The sequence below is a fragment of the Megascapheus bottae genome, chromosome 8 (assembly GCF_031878675.1).
Source record: "Megascapheus bottae isolate mThoBot1 chromosome 8, mThoBot2.hap1, whole genome shotgun sequence".
In the NCBI taxonomy this organism is placed as follows: Eukaryota; Metazoa; Chordata; class Mammalia; order Rodentia; family Geomyidae; genus Megascapheus; species Megascapheus bottae.
Window position 1 is genome coordinate 26,525,519 of NC_143516.1, and position 27,447 is coordinate 26,552,965.

A 27,447-nucleotide genomic window follows, 5' to 3' on the forward strand; every position below is an offset into this window, starting at 1 on the left:
GGCTTTCAACCACTATCCTCAGATCTCAGTCTCATAAGTAGTTGGATTATAGGCATGAGCTATAAGCATCCCACGTTATCTCTTACGTTTTCTTAAATATTTCTAAGCTCAATGGCATTGATAATAGTCAAATTGTTGTGTAACAATCACAACTGCTAGTTCTGAAACTCTTCAAGATTTACCCATTAAAGAACTTCAATTTCTTTTCCCTAGTTCCTGACATTCTCCACTGCTCTTTATACTGCTATGCTTTTGTGATTGTTGGTACCCTCATATAATTGGAGTATTATAATATTTGTCTTATGACTGGCTTATTTCACCTAATATAGCACCTTCAGGTCTGATTTATGCTAACATGTGTCAGAATTTCCTTTTTTTTTAATATGATGGCATTCCATTGTATGTACATGTTACATTTTCTTCATCCACTCATCCATTAGTGGTCTCTTGAGCTCCTTTGAACATCTGGCTATATATATGGATATATAAATTTCTCCTGACACCATACTTTTAATTCTTTGGTATATATTCAGAAATATGGAATTAAAGTGTTATTTTCCATAGCTCTGTCATCTTTTATTCTTGCTATCAGTCTATTAGAACTCCAATTTCTCTCTACTGTTACCAGCAACAAGACACACTCATATACACTTTATCCACATTGTACATATATTTATATATTAGATTTTATATTTTATTCTACTTTATATTTACCCATTATACATTTATTTTATATATTCATATATTGTATTTATTGAGTTCTTTTCAGGATAGAAAAACTCATTAAAACTCAGTTATTAAAATTCATTTCTAAAAACTTTTTCTAAGGCAATCGTCTTATCATGTTAGTATCAGTGTGTAGCCAAAGAATCTATCACCAGATACATAGAAAGACCAAGTAAAAAGACTCCTTTTGCTTCTATAAGACACCTATTTGCCTTTTGTTTGCTTGTTTTGTTTTTTTTTTTTGTCTTCCTTTTTTGGCCCCCCTTCCCAGAATGCCTTTCAAAACCCAGGTCTTTTACTTTAATACTCAAATACCTTCTTTTCAGAATGTGTCTCCAAACTATTGACAGCAGTGAAAAAAAACTCTAGAAGATCCATATCATTGAAGGTAGTGAAATTATGTGGTATACAGAGCTGGAATCTAGTGGCTCATACTTGTAAGCTTTCATAATCAGGAAACTAAGATCTGAAGACTGCGGTTCAACCCAGATAAGTTCATAACACTTTCATCTCCAATAACCACCAGAAAGTCAGAAGTAGAGCAGAAGTGGTTCCAATGGTACAGAGTGTTAGCTTTGAGCAAAAAAGCTCAGGGATAGCACTCAAGCTCTGAGTTCGAACTCCAGGTCCTGCACAAAAATAACGTGTTTTTTTTTTTAAACAAGGTGAATAACATCTGTATCACGCTAGCCATCATATTCTGTAAATTTGTGTAGTTATGTGTCAATCATGTCAATCAATAATAACTTTTACAAAATAGGACTGATGAAAAGTGATCCAGAAAAAAAGAGAAAGTATGTAAAATTGGTATAATGATACACTGCTAACATCAATGTAGTTCACTGAAAAAATGAAATGACACAAAATACTGCATCAGAAATCGGTATGGTCAAGTGGAAACTGTTTTGCATTAGTATTCTGTTTCATCTCCTGCCATTCCCAGGCTTGTAATAAGATCATCTGGAAAAAGTCACATAAACACTTTTGTGTTACTTTTATTTTTTGAAGTTGATCATCAGTGAATCATTGAGGTACCTTTTTACTTTAATTCTGATTTTGCATATGTTGCCCTTCTAATTCAGGACAAGGAAAACTAGAATAAGAATAATTTTAACATGACGTTTTAATGCAACAGCAGACACAAAGTGCTTTTAGAGAGATACTGGGCAATCACATTCCTTTCATATTGAGAGATCAGCATGTGTACACTCAAACACATTCACACTAGTATGCCTACAATTATGTCTAGTCTAACACGTAAATGCTGCTCGTTTAATGTTTGTTGCATAAATACCCATGCATAAAAAGTCCAGTATTTAACAGGTGAAAAAAATCAGTAGTGTAGAAGGAAAGGTGATTATTTAAAATAATCTCAGTATAAACCTAGATAAATAATTCAGAAGACTAGTATTGAGTAAGGGGTATCCTTGTTCTTCAAAGAAGCATTATAACTGCTATGACTTACTTGATATTAAATGTTAGAAAATGAGGAAAAAGAAGTGGGCATCTATGGAATTCCACCTTGCTGACTGATATGTCATTTATTGACATTCTGGAACATGCTTATAATAAGGTATCACTTGATACCATTGGATACTTTGCCATTCTGATGGCAAGAATTCAAGGGCTGAATATGACTGTCCTATTCAGTCCTTTGAATGGAAAGTAGCTTACAAACAAATTTCTGGGGAGGGACTTCTCTTTTACACTAATAAGCATGAATTGTACAGAAAAGCTTTAGAAATATTTCTATACATGTGTATAATGTTCAGTGGTTAAATTCACCTCTATTAATTTTTACCTTGATCTCTCCTTTTAACAATTTTGATAGATCTCAAATTCCATTTTAATACCTACACATGAGGCATTGCAATGATAGTCCTCTCCGCTTCCTCTCATCTGTTCATCTTTTCCAATGCTTCTGGTTTTCACCCTTGGAAAATTTCTGCACCCCTATTTTATGCTCATGCCATTTATTTTTTATTCAGATTTAGATTCTGCTTGTGAGAGAAAATATCTGATAGCTTTCTTGTCTTTCTCAGTCTGGATCATGCATTTTTTCTGGTTAATAACCTAATTTTATTTTTCATTTTGGCCGAATACTACGAAAATGCATAAACAGACCACATTCTCTTGACTCTCTAGCCATTAGTTGATGGGTACTTAGTCTGATCTGATAATCTGACTACTATGCATAATGTTATTATAAACACGAGTGTGAAGATATTACTGTTATATCCTAATTATACCAAAGTTTTGTGTCTTACATTAAGGTGAATAAAGTTTCTGTATAAGGGGGGTTCAGTTTCAGGTTCTCCTGCATGAACATAACTGGTAGCAGATATTTATCATGTGAATATTTTTACTTTTTGGGATGTTTCACTATTGGAAATGAACATTCCACCAAGGTTTATTAGTAAGTATTCTACTAATCATATTATATAAATTAAGCTATTTATCTCAATTAGGATAATACTTTTTGTTTATGAGTTATAATTAGACAACAACTGCTAACCCACAATATGGACATTTTAAGTATTGCTTAGCCTTCCAATTATAAATTATTTATGTTCCCAAGCATGGGTTTAGCACATTATTTCCTTGCCTGACATGTGACATTACTTGTGAAGGTGAACATTCAACATTGTGATTCCATGCATTAGATTTCATGTGATGTAAAAGTCAAAGGACTACATCATTCAAAATGTACATACTCTTCTTCACAATATAATTAGACTTTGTTGAGAAACTTCCCTAGATCTGTGTCTCTTGCAAAGATACAAGAAACAGGCTCTCCTAGCAGAAGCAACAAATAAACAAAGCTATTCTTTATAAGGCACACTTTCTAATTATGGCAACCTTGTCTAACAGAGGCTAGAGTTATGACCTACTGGTGTATGCAAAATATAAACACAAGAGTTTGATAATTAGGTTTGAGTTAATCTTAAATTTCCAGTGGCCTAGTGCACAATCAGGCAAAAGGTCATTACCCACACTCGTATATTTCACACAGGATGCTGAGCAGCTAGACAAGGCTAAGGACATGTCTGCACTGATCCCTGTATAAATCACTCCCAGAAGCCATTCATAGGAGTAGCGGATTCTTTTACATGCAGTTAAAGCCAGATTACTCCATAAAAATGTTGCTAGTAAATTCAAAGAAGCTGGAGAAATTGGCAAAAAGAATATATTATTACCAGTGTTGAGCTTGCATGTCGAGCCTAAATTTCCCTGAAAAACCTTTGGATATTCTTTCTTATTTAAATTAGTTTTCCATGAACAATATTGGATGGAGATTGTCTTTTAGACTGGATAAATTTTGGACTTCTTTTTCCTTTGCAAAGGGGTCATTTATCCTTATTTTTAAGTATCACAGCTCACAATGGCTTGGGCTTCTGTACCAGGCCCAGTTGCCCTTGGCTTCAATTTTAGGCATGTGACATAAACAGACCAATCAGAGTATTCAAATTGCCTGACACAGTGATTGATTCAAGGAGTGAACATGTGACCCAAGCTGGGTCAATTAGAATCATTTTACAAGCTTGGTGAATGAACCATGGACCCTGAGGTGTGTGTGTGGGTGTGGGTGTGTGTGTGAGAGAGAGAGAGAGAGAGAGAGAGAGAGAGAGAGAGAGAGAGAGAGAGAGAGAGAGAGAGAGAGACAGAGAGAAGGAGGGAGGGAGGGAGGGAGGGAGGGAGGGAGGGAGAGAGAGAGAGAGAGAGAGAGAGAGAGAGAGAGAGAGAGAGAGAGAGAGAGAGAGAGAGAGAGAGAGAATTAGAGAATTGCCTTTTAACTTGAGAATGAGGCAGATACAGACTTTGGGTGGCTTAGAGCTAGATTTATTTCCCTCCTAATTGGCAAAAGACTGCAACACATGAGAAAAGTCAAGTAAATTTTAAAAAATGGCAGGTTGATTTGAAATGATGGAGTGATGCTGAATCCAATGAGGGAATGATGAACATTGGGTACTTAAAGCAATCTGCACCTAAGCTTTGGAAACAGCCATATGCCTTACAATTGATGGATAAAGAAAATCTGTTAAATACACATAGGACAATATTTCTCAGTCATAAGTAAGAATGAAATTATGTTATTTGCAGATAAATGGCTGTGAATGGAGATTGTTATATTCAGAAGGACAAGGTCAAAGGTCACTTATTTTTCTCTTGTGGAATCTAGACCTAAACATTGTATGTATGGAAAGTCACATATGTCTTTTTTATTTTTTGCCAGTCCTGGGCTTGGGCTCAGAGCCTGAGCAATGTCCCTGGATTTTCTCATGGCTAGGGCTCTACCACTTGAGCCACAGCACCAGTTCTGGCTTTTTTCTATGTATGTGGTACTGAGGAATAGAACTTGGGTCTTTGTGCATGCTAGGCAAGCACTCTACCACTAGGCCAAACTGCCGGCCCCTCGTGTATGTCTTTTATCTGCTCATTTATTAATGTTTTAAGTATTATGGATGCATATATGAAAATACATATATGTGTGTATATTTATATGTATGTGTGTATTATTTATATGTAGAGAGAATATGATTGGAAGTACGTGACTGGAAAGATGAGGTGAAAAACAGTATCTTCATGATGAAGTGCAAATACTATTCAAGTTATTGAATTAAGGCAGTAGACAAGATGGGTAAGAAATAGCAATACAGGGTACTTGTCTGACTAAAATATAATATATACATGTATAAAACCCAACAGGCAACCATTTGTATAATTAATTACACTAAATAAATGAATGACAGAGGTGCAAATTATTCTGTTTGGGGAGGGTGTTAGTGGTACATGGGAGAGTGAATGGAGAGAGTGAGGGAGAATGAATATGGTCGAAGTACTTTACACACTTGTGTGAAAACAGAATGGTAAGAAATGGGATCAAGGAGATGGGGGAACAAACTGAGAGGTAAATTTAATCAGCGTACATTGGATGAATGTATGGAAGCATCACAATGAGCCCTCTTGTGCCACTAATATATACTAAGATGCTTTTAAAAAGAGATTTTGAAGAATTAATCTTCTATATCTAGTTTTTGTTACACTAATAATGGTAACCTACTAGTGGAGCATACTGTTGTAGAAAGTTCACATTTGCATATGTCCATCAGTAAAAAGTTTACCTTGCTGTATCAGGAGTCTGGTTTGATAGCAATGTTAGATTAAACCATCTGAATGGTTCATTCTCATTTCCAAGACCCCCACACACCAGGTTTTCTTGTACACAACTTTAATGTCCTTCTGCTTCACTGGTGGTACAGAACTTAATTGTGACTTTGTTGCATTTGCTTAGTCATCTCGCTCCTTGGGAGACCTAACATAAAGTTAGCTAGACTTTCTGTTAGACTATGACATCTACGAAGAAAGCTTGTCAAGTTCCTGGAGTAGATAAAAAGAGAAAAGATAATGGCCTACAGAAAGAATAATTCTTTTGTGCCTTCGAATGTGAGGTGTCTCTGGTGCCAAAGAGGTTTTAGTAACACCAGCAGTTTGAAGCAATAACTGTACTAGGGATGTGGGAAGGCAGACAGCAGCATGTGTTTACTTTGTAATTAGCAAGGACAAGAAGGCCCTTTTGGAAACTATATTGGGGGTCCAGAATTTAAATTTATGCTGATGCTCTCTGGAGTCTCTCTCTAGGGAATGTTCCTTAATTGGCAGGGTTCTCAGTTGGCCAGAAGAGGTTTTGTTTAAAGCCAAGGTCTTGGGGTCATTTTTCCAAAGGCCCAGTTAATTCAGTTCTGTTCCACAGCTACACGTTGTAGTTTTAACCCTACATAGACATTTTAAAAGCATATATAAGCACAACAACATGATGGTCCTAGAAAAAAATTACGGATATTTGCCTTGAACCCATATAGCGAAATACATTTCATTTTTGCAAGCTTAAACAAATATGTATAGAACTTCTAATGGAAACTGTATGGTGGTTATAAGCATGAGAATGAATGTTACCAGCACAGGTGCATTTTCTGTGAGCGGGCTGATGGTTGATCGTGGGTTGACGATGAGAGATTGGATGGAACTATAGTCAGATACCAGCACTGAAAACAAAACCATGATGAAAGTGACTTTTGTCTTCTTTGTTCACTGCTGGTGCTTTAATAAATATCTATCCAGTGGATGACTGCACCTTGGCCTGATTTTATGTTTTTTTCTTCTTCCCAGTTTTGGTCCTGCTCTTCCTTTCTGGTGTTATATGGAGTTTGAACTCAACACCTTACTAGGAAGCTGTTCCACTACTTGAAGCTGTCATTTTACTCTTCACACATGGAAAAGAGCACTAGAAACAATGTTCTACACACCTCCTTGATCAAATACTGACTGTGTTTTTATGAAGGAAGGGGCCATCTCTTAATAAGATGTTGTGGAAATATCAAGCAATCACATTCCACTAACGGCAGCCAAGAGAGAGACTTTTATGGTAGATTGCAAAGACGGTCACCATTTTCCATGTCTCCTGTCTCAAGTGTGACACCTTGCAAAGTAACATTGCTGCTTCTCCTTTAACAGGTGCAACTGATTTCGTTACCTCTTGTGTCAAGATTGTGGCTAGCAGAAATGAGCAGAGGTTGGAGAAGTAGAATCGTGTTAGTTTTAAGGTTAGCCTCAAGAACCATTTTTATTCTGCTTGGAATCTTACAGACCCTATAACTATCTTCATGATGATAGCCACACAGCTATTTTCTTCAGGCTTTGGCCATCAAAATATGTAAAGGACCCTAGCTAAGTTCGGTGCTGCCCTGGGAATCTCAGCCTATGTTACTTAGCCACAGATTTTTCACAGATAGTTGATGCCTTAAGCCTCTATATATTGAGGGTGAAATAACCCTCATGCATGGGATCCAAACAATATCAGATAGTTGTTTGATTATGACCTGAAGAATGGTTCAAATAGCAGAGGTGGTATATTTTCAATAGCCTGCCTAGTGGGTGTTATGTGAAACATATCATAGGGTAACAGGCACAGGGTACTTACAAATGTCACAAAAAAAGAAACCTCAACAATTATAGGCATTTGTAAGGATCACCTATTTGGAATATTTGAGAATAGGGATACTGAGGCATATGCCAACAGCAGAGAAGATTAAAAATACTTGTTTTACCACCATGGGAAGGAAAGGTCCATATGAATAATTCTAACACTTAAGTATTTCCACTATGAATAATCTATTATTAATAATATTCCCTATATATTAGGGAGCCAACAAATAGAATGACATTCTTGTAATTCATTATAGTTAATGACTCTTGGATCAAATATTAAAAATGATAAGAACTACAGACTTGTAAGACATGACATTAAAATGTCCTATTTTCTGCTGGACTTTTTCTTTAACAATGAGATAGTTGAGAACATGATTGAGATGGTAAAATGTGTTAGAGGTAAGAAGTCCAATGAACTGGCATTTCACATCTTCTACATATCCCCAAGTTCTGGCTTGTTTCTCCTGTCACATTACAACACAGGAAGTTAATTGTACTTATAGAAAATTTTAGTTGGCTCTCTAACCTCCAAACCTGGGGAGCAGTGAATCCTTAGAAAGGAATCAAGACAGGCTAACATCTGTAACTGAGGCAGACAATATTTTCTTTAGCCTGCATGCTTGTGAAAATCCACACATATCTCCTACATTTGCAAACTGATTTATTTTGGTGATTAAATTAGAATTGGTGGGAGAAAAACAAGAACAGAGTAAGAGTTGTGTACGTTGGCTAAGAGAAAAATCCCTGTCATATAAGTGAGAAAATGAGCTGTACATGAACATGATTAAAAGGATTTGAGGATAAAGTTTATGTGTGTGTGTGTGTGTGTGTGTGTGTGTGTGTGTGTGTGTGTGTGTTTAGGGAATCTTTCAAAATTAGAAATTAGTAATGTCTATAATCTTTCAGCAACAAGAGTATAATTGTTCTATTATAAAAGCCTAATACTTAAAATTAGTTTGCAGTATAAATAAACTGTAATTTCTCAATTTGTAACAATATAATCTAGGGAAGGTTCTCAGTTCTCATATTGGAAAAATTTAAGGAGATGAGCTCCTAAGTCTTAAAGTTCTTATAGTATTATGGTGAACCCTATGAAATGATTAGTATTTGACTACAAACAATGGACTAAATAAAGACAGTTGCATAAAAAGTATTGAATCTCATAGAATAGAGAGGATTGGTGATCAGAAGAGAATGCAAAGAGCATCAGGCATCATATGGGTGGAAGTTAAGATATATATCTAAATATATATAAAGGAAGAGTATGAAAATTTAAACAATAAAATGGATAATCTTTAAGAAGATGAAAGTGATATTTGCAGTGACTTGAATGCTACACACTGTGTCAGATTATCATGATGTGCCCCCAGGAAGATGTACACATAGCACAAACAAACAAAAGAGGGAGCTGCAAATGGATTTGATGTACATAATAGAGAGTATTCCAAAACAGGAGATGATTGTAATTGTGTAATTAATTTTAGTGAAGAGACAGTGATTGAACAACTTGGTATGCTTCTCCATAAGCATATTAAATAAAACATTGAATTTACTCCATAAGAGGTGAGACTGCATTTGCCTCATGAATTTAGTCCATAATAGGAGATATATACATTTGCATCAAGAATATTTCTTGGGAAGTAAAAGTTGTTTATTCTAGTGGGCTGGCTTTCTTGTGGGTTTTAAACAGGATTAAATATTTTAGGTGGGCATTATAATATTTTTAATTGCAATAATACAATTATGGATAATAACTTTACTACAAAATGCTCACATACTTTGCATAATATCCCTATCTACTCTAGCTTACTTGACCTTACTATCAAAGTTTCTAATATGCACAAATTTTTTCTTGGTGGCAAATGGTCCTTCTCAGAATGTGAATAAGTATCCCATTTGGGTAGGAAGGACAAAGCCCAAGAGAGACATCAAGATGGCTGAGTTACACCAGAGTTTCTTATCCTTGTACTATTAGTAAAGAATAATATTCTTTGGGGTAAAAAATTGTTCCCTATGAGAACCATAGTCTTGTAGCATTATTACTTCACCGATATATTTTGTTGTCTTTCCCTTTAAGTACTTAGTCTACTTAAAGATAGAGGTAAAGTGCTAAAGCTCTCACCCTTTTGTGCTTAAACAGGATTAACATCCTTAGGCCACTTGGCCTTACATGAAATGAAAATGAGTAGAGAGCATGCTCAACACTCAAAGCCATGCAACCTCAATTATTTTGAGCAAATAAATCCATCCAATGACTTCTGATGAATTCTAAAACCTTGACAGATTGTCTTGTCCAAACTGAATTAGTACTTAATAAAAATCCTTCCTGTAGGAAAGAGCTCAAAGTTGTTGAAGTAGTCAAAACTATTTAAGAAGTAAAACAGGTGCAATGGATACTAGGTCATCTTTATATCAAGAAGGTAGACCTCACTCTTGTTTCTCTATGACACTTCTCTCTTCTATCTTTAGTCTATCTGCTACATGTAATTCGTTAAAATCTCATTCGTGAGTTAACCAAACATTTGATATTTCTCTGTGTCTTTGTGAATTTTCCTGAAAAAATCCATGCTTTAAATTATGATAATGTGTAAATGATTGGGAAATATATTGACAGTTCTACCACCACCAGACAAGTATGCCTATGTTCTTGTTCTGTTTTCCTTCTCCTAACCTGGGATAGTTACACCTAGCATGTCAAAAGAGTCATGCATTATAAACTGATGACTATTGGAAATGTACTTTCTTCGTGTTTAGTTCTAGTTCAATGTATTGTGTGGTAATAGCCTACATGTAAACCTGTATAATCTCTTCAAATATACACTATATGGTTTGATGTCACAAATACAGAATTCAACTGACAGATGTTCATGATGGAAAAAACTTATTGAAGCTAGTAATTGATGAGCAAGTCAAGGTGGATTAAAAATCCCTATGTCTGGTAAAGGAGGATAATACAACATGGTGTAAACAAATAATACATTTTGGATTTGGAACTACAAAAATTTCATTCTCATCCTCAAATTAATTTTCTATTGCTATTTTGAGCCTGAGAAAAAAGTGATAGTTAAAAAAGTGTACACAAGATTTTGCAAAAGATATGGAACCAACCTAGATGTCCCTCAGTTGATGAGTGGATCAACAAGTTGTGGTATTTGTACACAATGGAATTCTATGCTGCTGTCAGAAAGAATGACATCGCCCCATTTGTTAGGAAATGGAAAGACTTAGAAAAAATCATATTAAGTGAAGTGAGCCAGGAACTTAGGCTCAATGGTTTCCCTCATTCGTCATAATCAGTAGAAACCTTGGGCTCTACTAGCAGAGATTTGCAATAGAGCAAAATCTTGATACATAAGGACATATAATGTGAAGCTAATTGAAAGGACCTCCAGGATACTGAAACAAAAGCCATATAATGAATGATTGTTGTCCGTAATGTACTATGTTGTCTCTCATCTCCTTTGCTGTCCCTTGGTTATCTCATATTGGTATAGTATCTCACTTTGTTATCTGATATATTGAACTTATTTGTATTTGGATATTTGAAATTTGATAGGGAAGGGGGGAAAACCAAGATGGGTGGGGGGTGTGGGGGGGGAGGGAAACGGGTACCAAGACATGTGAAAGGGTATCAATGTATGTGAATTAATGCACCTTCTATCTGGCAAATATCATGTAACCCTTTTACTAATTACAATAAAAAAAATAAAATTTAAAAAAAAGTAATGAAAGTAAAAAAAAAGAACTGATTGACATTGCTTAAAGTTAAAAAAAAAGATTTTGCAATATACTTTTACAATACCCATATTAAAAGACAACTCACAACTGGAAAAATCCATTCTGTTTCTAGGAACTATTTCCTTCTTCTTTGTATTAACTTTTGGAAAGTCATTTTTGTATCTCATCCTTCTTCCCTGGACATTGCTTTGGCAATTAGAATATAGCAGAAAAACCCCAAACACATGTTACATACCTATTCTAAAAGATTTATCTATGCCTATCATTAATCTCTTTGGTCAAGGATCGCTGATATAAGTTTGCATTCAAGGTTTTTAGGTTACGTTTTATAGTGAGAATTTTCCCCTTTAGTTTACTTTTATGTGATCTGGCTATGAAACTAAAAGAATCTCCCCATTTTTATGAATTTCTTCTACATACTTTAGAAGCAATCTAAATTAATAGTGGAAAAGGAACTTATATTTCCACTACCTAGTGATAGGAGTCATTTTCATTGTATTTTAATAAGAAATATCACTCCTCAAAAGCTGATGCTGGTAGTTCATACCTTCCATCTTAGCTACTTTGTGATTACTAACAATTTAGTTTATAAATTCAGAAAATGATTAAGTTTTAAGAATGTACACTATATCCATATATTCATATATATATGTGCATGTACATATGTAAATATATCAGAGGACTTGAGTAATGTGTTGATATGATAGTTGGTACAGTGCTTATATAGGGATGTGCACAGGAGATAATCATTTGTTTTTTGTATGTTTGCAGAGAATTAGTAAGTAAACATTTTAAAAATTAAGAAAACTATTGAGCTAGAGGAATAAGGAACAAAGAAATAAAAATTTTTCTTCCTAACTTAAGCACACACATTATACACACTGAAACCAGAATGAAAAGTAAGTTGAAACTGGATCTGGGATTTAATTATAGGGGTGCATATTATTTGTTAGTGTATGAATTATTTAAGTTTTAAGATGAATAAAACAACTATATTTTGTAACTGTAAAAATTCACTTCACAAGTGTAAACTATTGCTGTGTTTTCAAAGAGAAGAAAATTTCAGTAAGAAACTTTTAAGGCAAGTCTTATATCACAGGTTACTATTTGAAATATCTTAAACTATTATTTATCTTCCAGCTGCTACTTTTAAAAAATGTTTTCAATGTTAATGTTTAAGCCCCATGTTGGAAAGATACATTCTCAATTATAAAGATACATTTTCAAATAAAGACCTAAAATGTAATCAGTAGCATAATTTAATTTTGCTATTGCGTAAGCTTATCTTCATTTAAACTTCAAAGCACATTGTGCTAAATACTGATTAATTCTGTAGATTCTCTGTATAAAGAATGTGAGCAGAGACCACCTGTGAGTCATTATATTTCAAGAAAATCTAGTAAACATAAGTAAATGTACAGCTACAGGAACATACCAAGTACAATGATGAAATATTTGACTTCCAAACCTAACTGTTAAAATGCAACATGTTTTATATTAATTGGTAACAAATGCCAAAAAGACCTTTTTCACTAGCCAACTTCCATGCCTGAAACTAAATTATACTCAAAACCACTTAGAAATTTACAAAACCTTGAAGTTTCTTTTAAAATAACTCCTGTCCTCAAGAATTTTAAGATGTTAACTACTTGATCATGGTGGTAACAAAAGGCTTGATGTATGTGATGATGGTCAGTTCGATAGAAGAAAATGTCCTTCGCAAAACACAGGTGACCTCAATCTCTGACTTCTTGTATGAGTACTAAAAGAAGTACATTTTCAAAATATCCTTCTCTGTGTTCTCATTAAACTTAGTTCTTCTATCTATCTTACTCTGTAAGAAATGCTACTGCAGTTATCTATTTAAACATCTAGTGTTCTATTGGACTGTTCTTGTTTTTGTTTGGTTTTGATGGTACTGAGGTTTACACTTGATACACCACTGAGCCTTGTCCCCAGTCCCTTTTTGCACTCATTCTTGAGATAGGGTCTCGTGTTTTCTTCAGGTATGAATCTGGACTGTGATCTATATTTTTGTCATAGTGTGAATGATAGTTCCATCCATTATGTCCAGCTACTTTCTGATCTAGGTAAAATCATGGACTTTTCTACCCAGGGCCTTGAACTTTGGTCATCTGATTTTCAGCTTCCCAAGTAGCTAGGATTATAGGTCTCAGTCACTAGTATCCAGCTTCCACAAGGTTCTTGTTTATACCTTCACAGTGTGCTCCCACAGTATTCTATTCAATTGTCAATCCATATGAATTAAGATTAGATCATAAAGAATTCAATAATTTCATGTAACAAATAAAAAATAATAAAATGAGAGAATTAAATAACTAAAGAAAGTTCAACTCCACTGGCAGAAAACTCATTTAAAAAGGTAATTAGTTGAGAGAACAATTTAGAGACTTACCAATAACTACCAATAGTTAAAGCTACCAAATGTATTTATAGGTGGTAGTGAAAATGATGAATGAGAAAGATAGGGAAATGATATTTTAAAGGTAACTAACTGTAGTTCTAAATGAAAGTGTATAATCTCTCAAGCATCACATTAGTGTATTTAGTTTTAATTCTCAAAGGATTTTAGAATAAATCCTGGCAGTTAAGATTGATCCAGGGGCCAATAATGTGCCCTAATGGTTAGAGTACTTCCTTAGCATACATGAAGCTCTGGGTTCGAGTCCTCAGTACCCCATGCACAGAAAAAGCCAGAAATTGTGCTGTGGCTCGAGTGACAGAACCCTAGCCTTGAGAAACCCCACAGGTTGAATCCAGGCCCTGAGTTCAAGCCCTAGGACTGGAAAAAGAAAAGAAAAAGGACTAATCCAATAGGTTTTATAATCTTGTATAAAAAGGTAGTATAATTTGAAAAACACCTGGGGATAGAATGTCATTATTTGCTGTGACGTATTCATAAAATATGGCCTTGATAATTAATTCAAATATGATCCAATAGTAAAAGTAAATGTTTACCTCCAAAAGCTTTTAACCTAATTGTACTGTGCTGATTTGTAGGCATTGTGGAAGGTGTAAGTTGATGGTGGTGTTTTGTTGTCATGGTTTTATACCAGATAATATTAGACCTTATGTTTATGAGAGCTCCCAAAAGTTTTCTTGGCACTAGAAAGGTAGATGGGATCACAGCTAAGATTATAACTGAAGGCTTTGCACAGCTTTATGCAGCATCATTCAGTTGTCATACTTCTATCACCAAGATATTGAATACTGATATGAAATTCCGTTTTAAAAGTTATCACATCTATAAAACTGTAATTTAGGGATCATATATTCTTTAGGGTTTTAGACATGAGTGATATTGCCAAATGTTCCCTAGGAAATAAAGTGAAATATACATCTGATTATGAGAATCCAAGCAATCACATATTGGTAGAATCATACCTCGTTCTCCCTTCTGGCACTTCTTTCTTTGCACTGTACACTTCCGTGTCTCACTTGTAGGAGGACACAGGTTACCCTTTGCCGAAGGATGCTGTATTATTTCTCGAACCCGTGTTTCAGTCCCTCTTTTGAAGCCACATGTTTTCCCTTTTTTTGTGCATTGGCTCCAAGGACTCCATTCACTGGTCTCACAGTGCACTGAAACCAGAGAACAGAAAGAGCCTTAGTTGGTTTGCAAGCAGATTGTTAAGTCAGGAAAGGTTAACTTTCAGCAACACTTGCCTAAATTCTGAGGTCAAATCCTGCAGACCAAAATTGTGTAAGATTGTTTAAATGAAGAACAAAGACAATACAAGAGGCAGAGAATATTTTCAGGTTATTATTTTTTTTTTGGCCAATCCTGGGCTTGAGCTCAGGGCCTGAGCACTGTCCTTGGACTTTCTCAAGGCTAGAGCTCTAACACTTGACCCTCAGCACCACTTCTGGCTTTTTTTTTCTATGTATGTAGTACCAAGGAATCAAACCTGGGTCTTCATGCATGCTAGGCAAGCACTCTACCACTAGGCCAAACTCCTGGCCCTTCAGGTTGATTTTTGTGTGTGTGAGTGTGTGCTCACATTATTAGGTAAACTCATTCTTAGGTTTACTATTTCCTGTACTTTTTGTTCTAGGTTTCATTAACCACGACACTATATAGTTTCTCACAGTTGACCAATGCCTTATAATTTCTAGAGCAATGCTATACTTGTTGAATGATCTTTACTAGAGCTTAAGAAATGTTGTGATAGCTGGGCACGGTGGCTCACACCTGTAACCCTAGCTACTTAGGAGAATGATATCTGAGGATCATGGTTCAAAGCCAGCCCAGGATGAAGGTCCATGAGATTGTTATCTCTAATTAACCATCAGAAAAACAGAAGTGGTGCTGTAGCTCAAGCAGTAGAGCACTAACCCTGAGTTGAAGAGCTAAGGGCCAGCACTCAGGGCCAGACTTCAAACCCCATGACTGACAAAATGAAAGAAAGAAGGAAAGAAAGAAAGAAGGAAGGAAAGAAAGAAAGAAAGAAAGAACTGATGTGATTGCTTGTTAGAAAACATTTTCTCACACTTCAGTTAGAAAATGAGTTCTCAAATTTTAGAATGCATAAAAAGTGCTAAAATATTTTTGGGTAAAATGTTAAATCTTATCCCTAGAGTTTCAGATTGATTAGTCTGGGGGGTAGAGCTACGAATTTGCCTTCCTAATAATGCAGAGGATACTGACTTGTAGATATTGTTTGGAACAACTTTTAGGAATCCATTGTGTTAGAACAAGGCTGAGCAAAAAAAGCAAATGCAGGATTTTTTTTGCCTACACTTGCTATTATATCCTATTTTCTTCTTTTTTCATATATTTTTATTGTAATTAATAGAAGGGTTACATTATATTCTCCAGATAGAAGGTGCATTAATTCACATACACTGATACCCTTTCTCATGCCTTGGTCCCCATTTCCCTCCCCCCCACGCCCACCCCTCATCTTGTTTTACCCCCTTCCCTATCCAATTTCAAATAACCAAATACAAATATATCCTATTTGTTTCCTATTTTCTATTTCTTGTACCACTGGATCATTTATTACTGGAGCACATCATGGAAAGATTGAATGCAGTTGAACCCAGAGGATGCATAGGCTTCATTTGACCTTCAAATCATGGGTAGATAGTGTGGATAGGTTGTGATATGCCTCTTTCATGCCAGCTCTACATAAGAACATTATCTCTCTTGCTAATGACTGATATATTAAAGTTAAAACAAGATGATGGTGTAGACTCTAGCAAAGGGATTTCATTACTTTGGGGGACCATTGAAGAGCCAAGGGCTGGTCACAGCTCTGGGAATTTATAGTGTGCCTATAGGGTCAACATTTTACCTTTCTGTCCTAGTTTCCCACTTCTTAATAGAACAAGCTGAACGTGTCTTCATGTCAGGGATCGGGTCATCATTTTCACTGAGAGTTTGGATCAAGCCTCCATGTGTTATACTTTTAGATACCACCTTAGGGGATCCATCATTTTGGAATAATCAGCAAGAGCCAGTCCTGATGAGTCTGATTTATACTACTACCGGTGTCCTAGCTTGTTTGTACCTGTTAAATGAGCCAAAGATGGCCAATGACCTCAGCACTGCAAGTGTCTACTTCAAAATACTGAAGCATTAAATTTGGGTAGTTTTAGGGACCATAGACAGTTTTAAAGACTAATCCCAAAATGACAACTGTACGATGGTCTCACTTTCAAAAGAACACTAATAAATTTAACATAAATAATCTTTTAAAAGAGAATGCTAAACCCACCACCACTAAGAAAGTTGAAATACATTTTTTTCTTGAATTAAGAAATGCCATAGTCTTTTGGTAATTAAAACTGGATTTTTGTTCTGGAATATTCCACAAAAGTCTTTCCTATTTTTCCACTGTTTGGAACTTATATCTAATCATCAGCCTTCAGGACTTACACAAGGGATGAACTTGAAGCGCTTTCTCATGTGCCTTTTACCATTTCTCAAGTTGTTTCTCTATGTTTTCATTGACTAGAGAAAAGACTTAACTGAAGAGAGCCATGAACTGATTCAGCGTTATTCCCCCCTCCCCCCAATGCTTCTGAGGTCAGCTTTGCAATATCCGCTATTGTGTTTCAATCTACCAGAAGCATTGTTCAGGAATACAAGTTTGAGGTTTGAAAGAGTTAAGCTACCACCTTACAGTCATTATGCCAACGCTTCAGGTCCTGGTGGAGCTGTACTGAGGAGGCCGGGGGGCGATCCTGGAGACTATCTGGTACTGAATCAGGAGGGTTTTTGTGCACACATGCCAGCACCAGAGCAGCTTCAAAGGTTCCTACAGTTATTGCCCAGGGGATTTTGAGCTTCCCTATGCTGTTTTCCCATTTGGTTTAGCATCTGCTTCCCAAGTGTTCATTAAACCCATGGCTCTAGTAGCTGCACAACATTTAAAAGAGGGAAAACATAGCCTGACAGTGATCTGTTATTTAGACAAACAACTTGTCTGAGAGACCTCCCCTCCAGGAAACTCAGCCTGCAATTAATCAAACTCTCGAAGTGTCTCTTCTGTCAGTTTGAGTGAGTCTACAATCCTCTCTTTCTTGTTTCCAAGTGTCTGTGTGAGGAGAAATAGTATAGGGCATGTCAAGAGAAAATGTCTTCTCCTTGGAAAATAACTCTGGTGATTGGTTGAGATTACGCCTAGTTGTTTTGTCCTAAGGCTGCTTCCCATTACTGATACAAAACAAATTTCTATGATGATTAGACTACTTTAAAAAATAGTCATCAGTCATTATGAAACAATGGAGTATTTACTATGGTAAGTTACACTCTGACTCGTGTTAAGGCTCTAAGGACACTTTTATGATTGTATGTTTATAAAAGATGAAAGCAAGAGCTCATAGAGGTTTCTCAGACCCTTTTAAAATTACACTTTGAGGAGCACCTGCAGGGAGCTGACAAAATTCTCTGAGTCATTTCCCATCTATTCTAAACCTGAGTTCTTTCTCACCAATACTGACGCACTCCATGGTGTGGTTGTTAGCTTCCAACCCTTCTGGGCAATTGTCAAGGCACTTTCCAAGGTGTAAGTAAAATCCACTTTTACATTTTGTGCAGAAATTTTTGTTGAAACAGGTATCACAGTCAGCTTTGCATTCTGGAAGACATAAGCAAAACAGGTTTTCACAATCCTCTAAATTATGATTGACCCTATAAAACAAATACATGGGCTTAAGTTTTGCTGAATGACATTAAGGGTTTCTCAGCCATTTAGCTGATTTATATCACTTGCTAATTTCAAAATCATTATAGCAGTTGTGAATAAATTTTGGTAATATAGGTGGAACATTTCTATTTCAGGTGTAGTATCTGGTGCATAGCAATGTGCTCAAGAAAGTTCAGATTTTGAATCTTCACTTTAGGGCTAGATATTCTACCAGGAAATTTTATGTCAATATTGCAATGCTTCTAGTCTCTGGTATTTTAGATATGGAATATTCAACCTGTTTTACGTAGATATGTATATATTATTACATGTGTGTTTGTGTGTTAGGCATGGATGTATATATAGACAAACATAATGACTAAAAAATGAAGCACTGATTCATATAAATTGATAGTGAACATGTTTTGTTTTGAGTTGTTTTGTTCCCAGTCCTGGGACTTGAACTCAGGGCCAGAGCACTGTCCTTGGGCTTTCTCAAGGCTAGCGTCCTACCACTTGAGCCACAACACCACTTCCAGCTTTTTCTGTGTATATGGTACCAAAGAATCGAACTCAATCTTTGTGCATGCTAGGCAAGCACTCTACCAAGCCCAAACTCCTGTCTTGACATGTTTTTGTATAACTTGAGATATTGCCTTTGTATTATTCTTGAAAACTTGTTTAAAATTCAAAACATATTTCATTATCCACTTAGGTGGAGCATTATTTTGGATACTGGTTGAATACAGTGCACAAACAAAGAAACCAGTCTCCATTCAGCTTGCATTGTAGGAAAGTAAGTAGTAAATGGTAACAATAGTTGGCATTTTATTAGGTGATTATTGTAAACCTGAATAATTATAAGTGTTTTGCAATATTGTGTAATTTAAACTTTGATATTATTCCAAGATGTGGTCTCTGTTATGATTCCCCATTTACAGAAAAGGTAAATGAATTTCCAAAAGATTACATAACTAGCCAAGAACCATTCAGAAGATCATCTTTTTTCTCAGTAATGCCATTTGGTTCTACAGTGACTAACGCTCTGGAAAACAGCAACAGCAATAGAGAAAGGCAGGAAGAGAAATGGGGGAATTGACAGATAAAGAAGATAAGACGGTTATAGAATGCCAACTCTGAGGCGGTAACTTAAAAGAATGAAGTAAGAAATCTAGTTAAACAAAGATGTGTACAAACAGCTTTCACAATGCCAGAAGGGTCAGTGTAGAACAATTATTGAAGAATTTTAGGTAGGCAGATCTAAGAAGGGCAGTGAGGCTGGTGGAACATGGTGGAAACAGAGTTGTAGATCATGGTTAGATGGGTTTAGGTCACAAGAGATAGAGATACATGTGAGGCTTGTATAAAGTAATACTTCTGAATTTACATTTTGAAAGATCAGGTGGTGTTGAGTATTGCCAGTATACCTTTAGAATTCCACTATTTGTAGAGTGCCAATATTTGTTTTCAACTGTTAAATATATCATTTGCTATACTGGAATCTTTCTGGAACCCAAATTAGCTAAGTTGATGCTCCAGGTTAAATATTTGGATTTTATGATGGTGTTTAAAACTCTGATGGTATTGATACATGTAGTATTATTTTCTATAGGCTCACTGAGTAACAATCATTTTCCCAGCCTGAGCGTTCATTTATATTCTAAAATAAAAAGTCAAATAAAACATGAGTATTTTTTGGAAGTTAGTGGCAATTCTTTTTTTTCCTACCCTTAGGTCTGAATATAAGTGTACATAGGAGTTAGCCTAAATATCAAGTAAGCACTATTATTTAGTTAACATTCACTATCGCGGATATCAGAGGCCATCTGGTAAAGTCCCCCAAGGATGAGATAAAAATATAATGTTGTGTAGGCACTTACTTGTACACTTATTTATATCTGGATATCGAGTTCCGTAATATCCACTTGGACATGAAGAGAGACACACTCCTATCTGCTTCATGCCAATTCTTTCCAGAACAAAAAATAGTCTGGGCTTACATGACAAGCATCCATTGTAATCTGAACAGGTTGCGCAGCCGCCCTGGCAGCCTTGGCTGACACTGGGATGCACTGAGGAACAAACGTAAAAAGATAAAAAAAAAAAAAAAGGTTAATCATACATATGGATAGACGGGCAGGCGGGCGTTAACTAGCATGTGGGGGCAGTACATACAATTCCTTCGTTAGCTTTCACTTTTAGGGAACTTAGTGGATACGGTGCGACTTTACATTTTTGTGAGCTTGGCTGTCTCTTCAATACATATAGTGCCTTTAATCTCAAAAGTCATAAAATGTGTGCATTTAAAAATGGAGACCGTGTTTGGTTCAAATCATTTATATAAAATATACGTAAAATATCCTGATCAAACCAGCACCCTGGGAAATGAAGGGTTGGCAGTCTGTGCTCATTTGTATGTGGGAACGGCTATATTTCATTCAAGTGTTGTAGGATTTCTTCATTTATGTATGAGATATAAAGGATGCCTCTAGTTTCTTTGGCAAGTATAACAGCATACACTACAGCTTAACCTGAGCAGGGCACGAAGTTTGAGAGTAATTTTCCACTATGGCCAGCTGAAAAGACAATTTGGCTCTTTGATTCAATTGACTGTGAAACTGTTCGAGCAACTCAGTACACTTCTAGCCATTCTAGACAGATTTCTTCTCATGTGGGTTTAATAATGATCCATTCAATTCAATAGAAAGATGAGAATACGGTATATAGATCTGATGAATAATGCCACATGAATCAGATATGAGTGTGTTGTTGTTGATGTTTAGTCTTTTTATCTTTTCGGAAATAAGTCTCATCACTTCTCTGCTCTTAGTCAAGGGAAAGGCAGATTGGGTGAGTATGCGCTGGTCTTGCCTGAGGATCTTTGTGACATATGTTGCCAGATTTACAAGGGTCAGTAATGCAGGAGGTAAGTGTTCCCTAGTGAATATGGATAATGTGACCAAATACTTTGGAGACTTGTGTTTTTTGAGATTGGGACTTTCCTTCCCACTTTACCTTCTAGGACCATTAACTATGGATGACCTGATAGGAACTGCTAAGGAGGAAGGCATCTTTCCTGTGGCTGGTGTTTGGGTGACATCTGCTCCTGAATGTGTTCTTTAGTGACACATAACGCTAACCTTTCAGAGTCCTTTCAGGATGCATAAAAGGAACAATAAGGCTCCTTTGGGATCGGAGGTGGATGCACAGAAATCTAAAAGCATCCCCAAATGTATTTGTCTTTTAGGCAGTTAAAGGTAAAAATCTCTTACACACCTTCCATTATTTTTTATAGTGATGTCAAGGTTATAAGTTCTTCTTTTGCAAAAGACAATCCCCTCCGGTCCCCACCGCAGGCAGACATAGAAAATACTCACAATGCTATAGAGCTCTACTAAAGCATTGCATGGTTTAGCTGCAGAGAGGTCACTCAGTTGACCAGCATCCTCTGCCTGGAGGAGGCCATCTCTGAGTCAACCACAGGAACCACAAGCAGCTCATTCTCATTCCAAGACATTTTGTAAATAAACGGAGGAAGCGTGTGGGGGGAAGGGAAGGTTGCTTTTCCTGTGCATGCTTTTTTGTGGGGTGGGGGACGTCCTATAAAAGTGGCACAGGAGGTTTAGACATTATAGGACCTAAGGGAGTTGTAAGTGAAAACGGCTTTGAAAGTAACAGGGTCATTTTTCATGCCAGGAACTCAGCACTGGAGACTTACAGAAAGTGTGTACATATTTTAAGCAGGGAAACACCTCCTCCCCTTAAAAAGGGGAAAGCAATTGAATTCTATGGATTGAGAGCCAATCAATATGCAGTTGAAAGAAGTTAGATGCATAGGTAAAAACCAGTAAAACTTTTCCACAAGAATTTCTTTTTAAAGGAAACACGTACTTCACTTGAAAGAAAATTGCTGCTAAGTCCAAGGCACTTAGGGTTCTATGAAGACGGGTGGGATTTGTTCATATACAAGTGCTGCTGCCACTCAAGTGCAGGGAGTAGTAGACAATGCTCAATTGGAATTTTATTATCCTGAAATTTTTGCTAATTAAAAGTGATTAATAAAAACATGACATGTACTTACAACCTCAAATACTGACATTCCTTGAGGTAAGGAATTGAAAGCTATTAAAAAAAGAAGAAGAAAAGAAAGAAACACCTCTTGGAAATGTTCAAACTTCTCCAAAAGAGATCTTTCTACAGTTGTCTTTATTGGCAACAATTTTCTCTGAATTATAACATGTGCTGCAATACTATGCTCTATTTTCTCCTTCTCTGAAACATTTACTGAGGAAACAAAGCAAGTCAATGCTGAGATACAACAAATCTTTTTTTTTTTTTTTTGGCCTTCACAGGGAAAGGTTTACAAATATGAGTTTTTTAAAGTCAAGGAGAAGTCGATTGTTTCAATTTTCAGTGAACATCTGTGTTGATCAGTTAATTTTTTGTCATTCTTTTATTTATTGTGATTAATAGAAGTGTTACATTATATTCACCAGATAGAAGGTGCATAACTTCACAAACATTGATACCCTTTCTTATGACATAGTCCCCATCCCCCTCCCGCTTATCTTGATTTCCTCCTTCCCCATCCAATTTCAAATAACCAATTAAGCACATATAAAATATATCAGATAACAATGTGAAATATTGTAACAATAAATCAGGCAATGAATTTTCGATGCAAATGAAGGCAAGCTTTCTCTTTAAAAAATGTGAGTGGTAAGCTGGGCATGGTGGCTCATGCTTGTATTCTTAACTACTCAGGAAGTTGAGATCTGAGGACTGCGGTTTAAAGCCAACACAGGCACAAAAATCTGTGAGACTCTTATCTCCAATTAACCAGCAGAAAACCAGAAGTGGCACTGTGGCTCAAGGGGTATTGTGGTAGCCTTGAGCTGAAGAGACCAGGGACAGTGCCAAGATTTCAACCCCCACGACTGACAAAAAAAAAGAAAGAAAGAAAAAGAAAAAAATAAAGAAAAGGAAAGGAAAGGTGGTAACTGCAAGTAATGAGTGAAATTGAGACAATCAAGGTTAGCATCTATGATTTTATATTCTTGTGGTTGAGAATTAGGAACTGTTGTGTTGTGTTCAAATTATAGTCAGTATTACACAACTAGATACAAATTTCCCAAACATCATCTTAAGGCAAGAGCTTTTACTTTTTATGTGGAAACCACAGAAAACTTGGGTCTGGATTGACCATAATAACTCTTTCAGTCATAAAATCTTGATTCTAAAACAGAAAATAGAATTTTACTTTTATCATGCTTCCTTTGCTTTTATTTTTTGTAAAAGGCAACATTCTAATAAAATAACTACTGTACATTCTGAACTTCTTTTTCAAACAATATTTTCTATTATTTTTTATAAATGAAGGAGATGAGGGAATGGAAAAGGTAAGGGATGTTTCCTATATCTCAACTTAATCTTAGAAAACAAGTTGGTTTTTATTGGCACATGCAGCTGGGCTAGAGGAGGAAACACCACAGCTTCACCAACTGAGGAGAAGGGGATGAGTCTGATGCAACTGTGCATCAACAGCAGTGGGTGAGAGTGGAAAGAACATCGAGAGAGGAAACAAAGGCTAGATCTGGATTATGGAATGCTTTGGAGACATGCTAAGGATGCTATTCTGTACACTTCGAGTGTTTTAGTCTGACAAGTGATGTGATGAGATTTCTGTTACCAAGTGCTTTCCTGGCATTGTAGTGTATAGTGGACGTATTGCATGTGGATGCATTACATTGTGGAGAACAAGGAAACATATTCTAAGGATCTGTACAAGATGAAATCCACCAAATCTAATGACCAACTGAATGCAGACTGATTCAGATAGGGGACTTGGGATGATACGTTAAATTTGTTCTGGCCAGTAAATAGAGAGAAGAGTACCGGGGAGAGAAGTCCACAGGTGTTTTTAGGACAAAGTGCATGGGACATAGAATCATGAATTTTCAAGGACAGAACTTACCTTGGATGGGTTGTTGTGGTTGTATACGGGACATTGCGATTGTGGCTGTGGTGGTGATATGCACCTGATGCAACAGTGCCTAGAAATTTGCTATTCTTATGAGAGTTAAAATTGATTTCAAAAAATCACAGAATTTAAAATGGGATCAGAGTGCTGCTGCCATATACAGCCTTTAACTTCTTATTTTCTGTGTGAATGAAGGATCAAATCAGTTACAGTGGGAGTACTCAATTCTGTTTCTGTAACACTTTAAATTAAAGCTTCAGGGATTTGCCTTACTTAGTTCCCTTCTACTGTGTAACTGAAAATTTGCTGCCATAAATTACATTGCTGTACGAAAGAAATTCATTATTGAGTATGGTCTGTTACCTCTGGTAGTTCTAAATTTGCAGACAAAGAATTTCCAGAAATATAAAATTAAAAAAATTTAAGGCTAACAGCACAAGCCTGATTGGATGTAAAGGAGATGCTTAATACATCAAAACAAATTCTTGATATCATAAATAATTAGACATTAATATATACACACATTTGATCAAAGTTATTTTAAGCCAACTGAAGAATGAAACAACCGACAAGCAAAAACTTATGTCAAGTCTCCCTAAAGCATCCTTTAAAACATTACTGGCTGCTCTTCTCTACAGAGAGGCCTTAGGAGAAAGGAAAAGAAATGTATAGAGCTCCATAACAATAGGCACATTTCTTTTCATTTTTTTCTTCCAGTCCTTTTAGAAGGATGTTCATATTAAATGTAAGTTTCTTGAGGACAGGGGAGTTTGGTTAGTTGGACAATTTCTGGGTAACTTTCTTGATACAGCTCAGCATTAACAGATAATAACCATTTATTGCAGAGATTCTCAATGAAGATTTTGATTATTGGGTGGATAACTGCAGTAGTTTAAGTAACATCCTATATTTTGTTTTAAAAATAATAAATAAAATGTTAGCACAGTAAATAGTTATGAGAAGCTACCTACAATCTGTGATTTTCAGTGGGTTGTGTGTATAAATATCTGGCTAAACAATCAAGTTCAAAGTCACATGTTGAAGATGTTTAATTATGACTATGATATATCATTCAAAGTGAAACAATGAATATTTTTCTAGATGCTATTTAATTTAGTAATTTGTTTAACTAGAGAAAATGTGCAATTTTTTCTGGTTAGAAAAACACATTTTTACCATAACTTGGGGCTGGATTGTTAGTCATATTTGGGTTCAGAGTAACATAGCAGCCATTGAAAATTAGAGGATGTTTCATGGTTCCTCTGGAATGCTTGGAAATGTTCACTTTAAGAAAACTCTAACATTAAAAATTTGAATTACTTGGCACTTCTATTTCAAATTTGGTTGAGTCAAGAAATTATTGAGAATCATGCTTTTGGTTTATTCATAACTTAAAGCTTCCCAATTAGAACTGACAGTGGCTAAGTCTCCATAGCATTTAAGCAATTCGAGAAGTTAGGTAGAGTGATTAAAATACATATAAAAGGCTTTATGACTAAATATAATTACATATTGGAATACAACATTCTTTTACATTCCAAAGCTATGACATCTGGATGAACAGAAATTTATTCACAATCTTCTATTGTTATTGTTAATAGTTCATTGGAAAAAACCACATGCTTAAATAGATTTGCTATTTTTGACATATTCTTTATTATCTGATGTTATAAACATTCTTTATTACATGATGCTATAAACATTAAATAAATTAAAGCTCACCTGTTATTTAAATGTACATATGTAATTACACATGTTCATCTGTATATACATGTATGCATAAAATTATACATATATTTGCAAGCCCACTAATGCATGTTTTACATATTGTACATATTTTATCCAAGACAATAACAGGGACATCACTTCACCTATAACTTTTAGGACAACATGGTCTCTTAAGTCTTTTGTGCCACTAAATCAATCTATAATCTGAAAGTCTGTGCTGTCATGAATGGGTTCACAGTATTCTGAATGCTCTCAGAGAAGAATATCATCACTATTTCTGTATCTGACTTTGTTACTTTACATTTATTTGTATATTTGAAACAGGAAAGGGAAGGGGGGAAAACAAGATGATTGGGAGGAGTGGGCAGAGGACAAATGGAGACAAACCCATGAGAAGGGTATCAAGATGTGAGAAATAATGCACCTACTCTCTGGTTAATGTAACTATAACCCCTGTATACCTTACCCCTACAATAAAAAATTAAATTATAAAAAGGAAGAAGAATATCATCACTAGCCCAACTGGTAGCCCACAATTATTATAACATGGGGGGGGGATACATCGTTTTTCATGGAAGTGATTTCTTTGAGAAATTAGTAAACCTACTTTTTTTCTGTCATCAAATAATCCTTTTCTAAGAGGAGTCTAATGTTTATATTCTGTAAATACTTCAAAACAAAACCACAGCTATAAGACAAACCTAACATTAAATAGTAATTATTCTTTCCACTAAAATCAAGTCAGCAGAAAATATTAAGACCATGATGATAGCTGTAAAATTCTTGAAATCTAAAATATACTGAATAGCTAGTAGTGCACTTTGTTGAAAGACTATGTTTTACCTAACCATATGTTAAAGGACCAGGGCTAGAAATGAAGGTGACAGAAAGGGTTGTCTTATATATGAACAAACTTGACCAAAAGGAGATCTCACCCTGCTTCTAATTCATGATAGGAAAATGCAAAAGTGAATGAGACATCCAGTTTCTGGGATCATTATATGAGTGCTGAACAAATAAACAAATACAGATTGTCATGATAGCTGTAGGTGAAATAACAGGTGAGTAAAACAAGGGAGGTACTTTGAGAAGCTGTAGTAAACACAATGATCACAGAGGATGTTTTGGGGTTAT

At 35.7% G+C, this 27,447-nt stretch overlaps 1 protein-coding gene across 3 annotated transcripts in view; it reads right to left on the reverse strand.

The window, feature by feature from the left end:
• Positions 1–27,447, reverse strand: part of Rspo3 (R-spondin 3) — an 84,572-nt gene that overhangs the window by 34,125 nt on the left and 23,000 nt on the right. For all 3 annotated transcript variants that reach the window (XM_090338170.1, XM_090338171.1, XM_090338172.1), the window contains 3 exons: positions 20,486–20,677; positions 18,411–18,557; positions 14,857–15,054 (listed from right to left, as the gene is read on the reverse strand). In XM_090338170.1, coding sequence (XP_090194296.1) covers positions 14,857–15,054; positions 18,411–18,557; positions 20,486–20,677 — 537 coding nt within the window. The remainder of the gene's footprint in view (positions 1–14,856; positions 15,055–18,410; positions 18,558–20,485; positions 20,678–27,447) is intronic.